The sequence below is a fragment of the Lipotes vexillifer genome, unplaced genomic scaffold (assembly GCF_000442215.2).
Source record: "Lipotes vexillifer unplaced genomic scaffold, Lipotes_vexillifer_v1.1 scaffold2435, whole genome shotgun sequence".
Classification (NCBI taxonomy): Eukaryota; Metazoa; Chordata; class Mammalia; order Artiodactyla; family Lipotidae; genus Lipotes; species Lipotes vexillifer.
In genome coordinates, this window is record NW_006769857.1 from 274,482 (window position 1) to 285,092 (window position 10,611).

The 10,611-nt window shown below is 37.6% G+C and overlaps 1 protein-coding gene across 1 annotated transcript in view; it reads right to left on the minus strand.

The window, feature by feature from the left end:
* The window catches only part of ERICH3 (glutamate rich 3), an 89,420-nt gene that overhangs the window by 50,237 nt on the left and 28,572 nt on the right, over positions 1–10,611 (minus strand). The window contains 1 exon segment of the mRNA XM_007445904.1: positions 6,683–6,863. Coding sequence (XP_007445966.1) covers positions 6,683–6,863 — 181 coding nt within the window.

Below are 10,611 nucleotides of genomic sequence, written 5' to 3' on the forward strand. Positions count from 1 at the left end.
AAAAAAAAAAAAAAAAGAACCACTGCTTGCAATTAACAATTTTTAATCATTTCAAGTCTCTATAATGCTTTTTGAAGAAGTCTCACCCTATACATCCCAAAACTCAATTCTGAGAAACTCTAGGTTACAGAGTGACTCAGAAACCTGCTTCTCATGACACTTCTAATGTTACTTCCTACAATAAGCCTCCCTGGACTCTTCCACTTCTACCAATAATAGGTTTGATAATTTTTGCCTCTCTTTTGCAATATTTCCTATTGTTACACTTATTATTAAAATATGGCTACACCAGTGGTTCTCAAGTTTTAGTGTGCATCAGAATCACCTGAAAAGCTTATGAAAACATAGATTTCTGGGCCTCATCCCAGAGTTTCTGATTCCACAGGGCACAAGAATTTGCATTTTTATCAAGTTGCCAGGTGATGCTTTATGCTGCTGGTCCAGGGACCACACTTTGAGAACCTTGATCTAGATGTTTGCTGCCCTGCATGTTTGTGAAATCCATGAGAGTTTAATTTTCATTTCCCCAGATCCCAGGACAATGGCACAGGAAGCCTCCAATAAATAATTAGTGAATCATTATTTTAACTCATTCTTTCATAGTCATCTAGAAATACTTTGTATATACCATATTATGCCCCTAAAAAATCTAAATCAGATGCAACTTATACTAAAGAATAGACTTATTAAAAAGGTAATTCCATCATTTATACCTTAGTATTTGTGATGTGAAATTAAACAAAATAGGAAAGAGAACATTGGCAAGTTAGTTTCTGGAGAATACAATAGATATTAAAATCCACTTGTCTTTATATATGGACTTTTTTTTTTTTTTTTTTTCGGCACAAAATAGGAAAGAGAACATTGGCAAGTTAGTTTCTGGAGAATACAATAGATATTAAAATCCACTTGTCTTTATATATGGACTTTTTTTTTTTTTTTTGCGGTACGCGAGCCTCTCACTGCCGTGGCCTCTCCCGTTGCGGAGCACGGGCTCCGGACGCGCAGGCTCAGCCGCTCCGCGACATGTGGGATCCTCCCGGACCGGGGCACGAAGGGGCATGAACCCGCGTCCCCTGCATCGGCAGGCAGACTCTCAACCACTGCGCCACCAGGGAAGCCCCTACATATGGACTTTTTAAGTGGTAACTAGAAAGCTAGTTTGACTGCTCTTATTACAGAAACTTGAATGAGACATTCATGTAATATGATCCATTCTGCTGCAGCATCACACCCCTTAACTCCCTAAGGACCCAGCCCAGGAAGAAAGTAGACTCAAGGAAATGCTGAGAATGGGCACAGGAGATCAACTCTTGGACACAAGTGCCCTTCTATTTGCTACCCACATGGTTGGAGAGCACATCCATATATTATTTCATTTCTTCCATTGTTTTTCAAACTTATTGAACAGAAATTGACACCCTCTACCTTTGGTCCCTTGTTATTTATTTTGTCATTTTAGATTTTAAAATTTAGTGACACTTCCCAACCCTGACTTCATGGTTTCTGCATGGAGTAGTGGAAAGATTATAGACCAGAAATTAGAAGATTTCGGTCCATGTCCCAGCTCTTCGCTTATTAGTTGAGTGTGCCTTGATGAGACATTTAACTTTGCTGCATTTCAGAGTTCTCATCTATAAAAGGAGGGTGGCAGGGGGAGTGCGTGAGGAAGTGGAGTGGAGGGGGTGACTCAGTTTACCGACTTCACAGAGCAGTCTTAAATATTATAATGGGCACTATTAGAAAGCATCCTATAATATTTGTGAAATGTAGTTATTCATCGCTGACTGACAGTGGTAGCACTGTTTTAGGCACTAAAGAGACATAAAACTACTGAAGAAACATCAAATGTGTTCTCTTCCCTCAAGAAGCTATAATTTAGCAGAAGAGACAAAAACCAGCCAACCAGACTTCTAGAGTAAGGCCACCAAATCCTCTTCCCTTAAAATTTTGCCTCTGAAAATGGACCAAAGACTTAGAACAAACTGAGCAGCAGTTGTTCATGAAAAAGTACTGAACTTTTGGTATGAACAGTGGGAATCTGTGGCATTCTTGCCTAGGGCAACTCCCATTGCCCTCTCCTGCCACTGCAGTTCTAGAAGGGAAGGGCAGGCCATAGGTAACCAGCAGCTTCACTGTCAGTAGAGGCCGACTTGATTTGGAGCAGAAGACAAAAAAAAAACCTTGGTCAGTGGCATTACTAGTAATAAGCAGCAATCTCAGAGCAAACTGACAGGGAAGGTCAGAGGTTCTGCTAGCCTGAGACTGTAGTTCTAATTAGGGCAAGCAACAGGTCAATGGACTAGCCAGAAATTTAACAGGGAGATACAGGCAATAGGGCAGTCATAGACACATTCAATAAGCTTTCTGCACATCTCCAGCTAACTGGAAGCAGCATGGATTGGAGTTGGCCCAACTTATTCACACATCCCTGGCCTATTGCAAGCTTGCACCTGTGTACAAAGGAAACATTAGATCCTGGTGGAAACTAAAAGTTGGAACAGACTTGAAAACTGCCTGAACTTTGAATGTACTCCTGAACCCACTATAGTGTGCTGAATACTGCCCTCCAAAAATTCACGACCACCCAGAACTTCAGAATGTGACCTTATTTTGAAATAGGATCTTTGTAGATATAATCAGGGAAGGATCAAGATGAGATTACCCAGGATTTGTTTTGTCCTAAATCCAATAACTGATATCCTTATAGGAAGAGAAGAGGATACACACACAGATACACAGAGAAGAATAACATGGGAGGATAAGCACAGGTTGAAGTGATGGATCTACATGCCATGAAACACCAAGCATTGCTGGGAATCACCAGAAGTTGGAAGAGGCAAGGAAAGATTCTCCCCTTCAGCTTTCAGAGGGAGCATGGCCCTGCTAAGACCTTAATTTTAGACTTCTGGCCTCCAGCACGTAAGACAATAAATTTCTGTTGTTTTAAGCCACCAAATTTGGGGACATTTGTTATGTCAGTCCCAGGAAACTAATAAACCTACACACAGATTCACTGGCAGAAGATGGAGGCTATACTGGCTCAAAGTGCTTGAACACGACCTCTGACAAATCACTGAATGTTCACTAAACTATGAAAACACAGAGACAACCCTAAGAAATTAGCCTAAAAAGTAAAAACAGAACAAAAAAAAATCTGAGCAGAGACACCAGTGGCTATATACAAAGGAGAGGGGACATGAATTTCACAGCTTTGCTCTAGATAAGCTACTAAACAAACAAACAAATAAAAAACCCAAGAATAACCTTCCAGAGGGAAAGTGGGAATTCAGAATCCATAGTTGCTCTAATAGATGATCTAAATTGTCCAGTTTTCAACAAAAATATCAAAAGACACAAAGAAACTGAAAAGGGTATGACCCATTCTCAGAAAGCAAAAGCCATCACACCCACTCCTAGGAAGCTGCTCAAGAGAAATGACAACTGATGTCTACACACACAAAAATTTGTCTTTGTATATTCATTACAGCATGACTTATAATAGTCCCAAACTGGAAACAATACAAATATCCATCAACTTGTGTAGATGAATAAAATGTGGTATATCCATGTAACAGAATGTATTCTCAGCTATAAGAGAGCAACTATTGACAGATGCTACAAATGGATGATTCTTAAAAACACTATGCAAAGTGAAAGAAGCAAGACACAAAATACTACCTATTGTATGATTTCATTTACAAGAAATGTCCATAGAAGGCAAATCTGTAGAGCCTGAAAGCAGATCCATGGTGTCCTAGGGCTGGCTATGAGAGTGAAGATTAATTGCCAAAGAGTGAGCACAAAGGAACTTTTTGAAGTGATGGAGATGTTCTAAAACTGTGATAATGGCTGTACAACCTTATAAAATTCCTAAAAATCAGTGAATTGTACACTTACAGTGGATGAATTTTATGGATTGTAAGTTACACCTATGTTTAACAACTAAAAAAGTCAATATACGATAAAGAGTAATAGAAAAAAGAAAAAAACAGTTAATGTAAGTCAAGGTACAATGAAATGCTTTGGTTTTAGGTATTAAGAGCCATTGTCATCAAAAGAAAGGGATAAAATGGAATAAAAGTCAGTTGGGAAAGCTTCACCGTCTTCATCTGAATCTTAAAAGATGGATACGGTTTGAACTTAAAATATGATTTTGAATTTAAAATCCTTTGCCCTATTGCAGACAAAGGAAAGAGCACAGGAAAAGACAAGATAACAATGTGGGGCGGGGCGGGGGGGTGGGGAGGCAGGAGACAAGGGGCTGGTGAAGCAGCCACTGTTTTTGTGAAGAAGTTATGAGGAATGCACAAATAGGTACAACAGGATCAGGCTATGGAAATACAAGAAAATGGGGCAGAAAAGGAATTATAAGAGAGCCAGAAAAAAGTTACTTTGTTCTTTGTATCCACATGGACCCTGGAGGCCAACGTCTGCCTTGTTTGATAGGATGAATGATAAATAAAACTGCCTGTGAAGAACTGTACTCTTTACAAGTAGCAGAAATATTCCATGACTTCATAGGTGTACATAATAAACAATCGATCTGTGGCCTGATGTCTAAAATCAAACTGCAACATATCATGAATCACTATGATAATAAAAGATGCACTTGCCATCTTCCCAAATAATTAATTGTATTGTTATTCTCATCCAAAAGCAAGAGAAATTAATGAATGCTACATTTTTAAGGAGTTTACTGCTCCAAGCCTAACTTTCAAGGTCCTTTTTTTAAAACAGAAGTCTTCTAAAAACCTATTCACATTCATTTCACTGAATCATGCACAGCTTTGATTTGTAAAAAGGGCAGATTATTTTCAGTCCAGCTAAACTGCTAAGATTGCTGAACCACAAGTCAACTCTGAGTCACCCAACTTTTCAATTTTGAACGATTACTTTCATGGCAATCAAGGGCAAGCTGAGACAAAACTATTGTGTGGACAGGATTCAATTACTTCAGTCCCCATTCCAACCTATTATTCAAGACTGCCCAATGACATAACAAAAAGTGAGTTCTGGGATCAATATGCACGCAAAATAACACGTAGCCAAGTAACATTCTCCCGTAAACTTTGGTTTTGCAATCTTATCACAGAGTGTACATCATCTCCCAGAAAATCATTCAGCTAAGCCTTGTTCTTTTTTCATCTGTATGTGCCACATTTCCCAGCAGTCAAGTAGCCATTTTATATGAACTCTATTGATTAAAGCATGATCTAAGACCCAGGAAAAGTTTCATTATGTTAACTCCAATTTGAGACTGTAGCTAATTTCAGCAATTCATGAAAATTAATAGTTGAAAGTGATACTTTTAAAAAATAAGTGTATCTAATCACTATTATTAGGGGTTTCAGAGCCCTCATATTATGGAAATATAGGAAACCCTTTGCTACTGAGAGTAGCTAACTGGGGCTGAATAGTACTAAACAAGGATCTTGCACCTAGTCAGGGGGCTAGGATCTGCTCCCAACCCTGCTCAGAACTGGACAGGTGACCTTGGGGAGCCACTGCACCTCTGGATGCCTCTCATTTTCCTCATCTACATAATGGAAGGAATGAACTCTCAGATGCTATGACAAAATGAAACAAAGTAAATTACGTTTCAGCTAAGTACGTAAAATGGGAAAAAGTAGTTTCTGGCATTATATTTTGAAAAGAAATTTTATAGATTTTTATAAAGAAAAATGTTTTTTCATTACAATATATATAATTCATTATATAATTCATTATAATATATAATATTTTACTTTAAGTCAAAACCAACATTCAAGTGTTTATCCTTTCTTATGTCGGTAAGTTTTCAATATTTTATCCCTAAATATGTATAGTTCTCTTTAAGCAGTTGAATTTTTTTAAATCAATAGTCACTGTTTTTGATTGATGAAGGAAATCAGAAAAGCCAAAAGTAACAAGTCCATGTTTGCCCCCAACTCCTCCCTTTAATCCCTAAGTCTATATCTAGATTACCCAAATATAAATATTTCTTTTAATCAGTAAAAACATTATTACTTTCTAAGCAGAGTGTCTTAAGCAAGGAAATAACAAACATAATCCTTTAACAACTCTTCCTTTTAATTGCTGTGCCACAGAACTAAATATTGACCAAAAAAACCACTTTGGTACAATATGTGAAATCCTATATTGGATACAAAAGTTATCTTATGCTAACAAACATGGATTTTTGATAAAAGGGAAATGAAAATATAATAAAAGCATGTAGCCAAATTTTGTTCTGCATTATTTAGGTGTGATTCACCCTGAGGTTTATTGGACTTGTGATTTTATCTCAGCATGGTTCTAAAGAACAAATTGCCAATCTGGTATTTTTCTCTTAGAATAATGTATGATGTGATTCACTATGGCAAGACAAACAGTTAACTTGTAAATTGGGGGACAGTTTATTCGTACAACATTTTAATGATCATATATCTCTATTTCAAGATTAATCTGTTACTGGGTTAAATCACTCCAAATTCTTTATTCCACAATCTGCAAGAGTAATTGCTGCTTCAGTTTCAATCATGGAGCAGTAAATCTGGATTTACTTTTAGGCAGCTGGTTTATAAGTCCCTGGATATACATAATTTCATAGAGTGATTAAAGTCATTTTGATATTATACCAACAATAGCTTATCTAGAGCATCAACTGCAAGCAATTAAAACATTCACATTTTATGTGTACCTTTTTCAAGCAGTTTGCCTGCGTAGACACACAGGTTTTCCCCACCACAGTGCTGCTGATAAACTTTTATTTCATCCCGGAAATCTGAGTGATCATAAGCTAGGTGCACATTTTTCCCCAAGTAGATCATTGTAATAGCTGCATTACTATGCAGTGGTGTTTTGTGAATCCTTCTTGAATCCTAGAATAAACAAAAAAAGGGGCTTATTAACTAATCACCTTCTAATCAGAGTGTGATCACCTTCTAATCAGAGTGTTATACAAAGAATAGAAAAGGCTATTTTTATGTACCTTGCAACAAAACCCTTATAAAATGTCAATCTATATACAGTGCACAAAAAGTCAAGCCCATTACAAAACAAATGCCTTTAACAATTATAGCATATATACATTTTGGCTTTGTATTTTTAATGTAAATTCTGGGGATTTGGACAAAGTTTGTCACCTTTTGTCTTACGTGTGTGTCTGTGTTTTACATGCAATAAAAATATCAGTGACGGGAAGAGGAAACTACTCTTGGTTCTTTTTGCTAGTTCTCAAATAAAAATTCAAATCAAATTAATTAAATAAATATTGGTGACATAATTTTGTTCTAATTCAAATTGACATTAAGTGTAATTTAGCAATTGTTTTTGTAATTGAGTGTTATCTTTATACTTGAGCACCGACAGTACATCCTTCCCTGAGCTTATTCTTTGTGAGAGGGTGATGCACACATTTGATTCCTTCTATGGTCACTCTCAGGATCAGGAACAATGTATGCTGGGTACCTGGGGTTATCCAGTTTCACAGGAGGCATTCAGTTCAATGAAAAGCCAACACTATTAATATTATTCTTAATATCAAACAATAAACCCAACAAAAAATATCACCTCATAAACCTACTTGATACTCTATGGCATTGACCAATTTAAATTACTTATAAAATAAACACTAAACTTAAATACCAGAGATTAAATATCCAATGCCTTGCCTCCTAGTTTATATTCTGAAGTATTTTCACAGTAGTGAATAAGTATAGTGTTTGCCTAACCTCTAAGAGGAAGACCTGGAAAGAGAAGCAAGAAAAGGAAGAGGAAGAAGAGGCAGAGAAATAGAAATGGATCCTTGAGAGACTTTAAGAGGTCCTAGTAAGAATATCGTAGGTTTCTAGAACTATACAGATACCAGGCATTACTTTTAATCGACTTCACTTTTCTAAAAATCAATTTTTAGCTAAATGAAAAATGAGAAGAGACCAACTTTCAGTGAATCCAAGGCAATTATTTGAGTTTGATCTCACTGAATTACAGATGCCTTGGAAGCATGCATTTTTTTTAAGAATGACAAAGCTGCAAAAAAATTCCTGAAGGAACTACTAAAATACTTCCATCTCCAAAGCCATTCCCTTCTACCTCAGAGGATTTTTTTTTTCTCATTCACTCTTATTTCTTTGAAGCAAAAACCAGAAGTAGTAAATTTGATGAAATTCAGCAAATGACAGTCTGAAAAGTGTAAATGGGCAGGAAAGTCTGAGATTTAAAATTTGAGCAAATTGTCTTGCCTGTGGACAGAGCTCCCAAATAGATAATCAAGAGAAATATTTCAGGGACACCAGGAGCCATGAACGTAAATCAGCAAACTGGATAATTCTTTGCAGATTAGAAACGTCTCCTTGAGTCACAGTTGAAAGCAAAGGGATGATGGCAGGCCTGGCTCTTGGTTACAAAGTCATCTCATGTTTCCTCTTGCCTGAGCAACTGTGGAACCCAACCCACAATCACCAGCCTAAGGCAAATTCAGCTCCAAGCTCCCTGGAGAGAACATTTATCATGTGCACACTAACCAACTGAGAGCCCATATCCACCCTCACCCTGCCTCTAACACTCTGGGCCAATATTCCCCTGCCCCAGTACCAGGTACCAGACAACTCAGGAGAGCCCAACACCAGAGCCTGCCAAAATCATTCATACTATCCCATCCTATGCCTGCTTACCCTGCATTGCCCAATTCTTCCTCAGAAACCACAACAGAGGCTCTTTCCCACCTTTTCCTCCCACGCCTCTCCTGTCAGCCCTGGTGCTTCCCTGGGTGGCCCTGCGTGGCCTGGTGTGATGGTTAATTTTATTTATCAACTTGGCTGAGCCACAGTGCCCAGATATGTGTCAAACAATATTCTAGATGGAATTCTGACTAAAATAAACAGGAATGTCCCTTCCTCTTGAGAACTGTAAGGGACAAACTGTCTCTTTAAAGGCAAGTGTCGTCTGATCTATAGGTCTCAACACACCCGAATAATCATAAAACTGACATTTTAAAAGTCAGGCAGAAGAATTACTCGTTTTCATTAGGAAAGGGGAAGCTAGTGAAAGGTTTTAAGCAGGGGAGAAACATGTTGGGAGCTATTCTACAAAGTTTAATTTAACATCATTATGTAGAATCTACTACTACTGAGATGGACTCTGCTTACTCTCTTCTCCCCCTCCTGCCTTTAACCCTCTGCTTCCTGATTCAATCTGCTAACTTCCTACTCACCTTTCAGACATCTGTAATTGCACAGGGCTTCTCTGGAGTCTAGGAAGTAGATAGGGGGCCTCAACCAGATATGGAGAAAGCCCCAGACTAGTTCGTGCCTGGAGAAGTTCTTTGCTTTCTCTATCATAAAACATATAAACACTTAAAACAAACTGTTTTATTTTTTTAATTGATAAGCATAATAATTAAGTAGGTTCTTATTTGAAAGCCTGTATTTTCACATATATAAACACTATTTATAGTACCATCCACATTTTCAGTAGGCTGCTGTGTGGAGTAGGTGACAAGCAGTCCTGAGTGGAAACACAGAATTTCTGCAGATGGATGAGGTAAACCTCAGAGCAAAATCTAACCAGCCACATAGATTCTTTAAAAGCATTAAAAAAAACTCTGCAGGTATTATATCTCCAAATTATAAAGCAACAGGGCACAGAAGCAATGTGCTGGGCTGTAAGATCTACACCCTGTCATTTGGTTTCCTAGACTCCAGATAAGCCCTGTGTAATTACATATGCTTGAAAGGTGAGTAGAAAGTTCATGGATCATGGCCTAGAGACACAGACCACAGAAGCCAGGGACCCTGTTCTATACATTCACAGAGGAACAGGTGGCCACCAGCAAGCCACATTTCTTTACCTCTTTCATTTACCTCTTTCCTACCTTTTAAGAACATTTGAAGGATGCTTTGGGATGGTAGTCATGAAATGAAAGAATGAATTTAATGTGTAAATTAATCATGAGAGCCATCTCTCCTTAAATGAATCTTTTCGAGATCAGGATCAAATAAAGGTAAATACTAAAGTAAAAGTGCACAACTGGCATGAATGAGATGCTCAATGTCATTGGTCATTAGAGAAATACAAATTTGAAACACAGTTAAGATACCACTTACCCACTAGGACAGCTAGAATCAAAAGACAGTAACAAGTATTGCTGAGGATGTGGAGAAATTTGAACCCTCATACACTGTTGATGAAAATGTAAAATGGTGTAATCACTTGGGAAAACAGTTTGGCAGTTCATCAGAAAGTAAAACGTAGAGTGACTATATGATCCAGCAATTCCACTCCTAGGTATACATCCAAAGAAATGAAAACATATGTCTATGCAAAAACTTGCAGGCAAATGCTCATAGCAGCACTATTCATAGCCAAAAAGTGGAAACAACCCAAATGCCCATCAACTGACAATGAGATAAACAAAATGTGGTACAACCATATGGTGGAATATTATTCAGCCACAAACAGAAAGTACTGATACAACCTGCAACATAGATGAACTTTCGAAACATTATGCTGAGTAAAAGAAGCCTGACACAAAAGAATATTTATTGCATGATTCCATTAATATGAAATATCCATAAGCAAATCAACAGAGACAGAAAGTACATTAGTAGTTGCTAAGGGGTAGGGAAA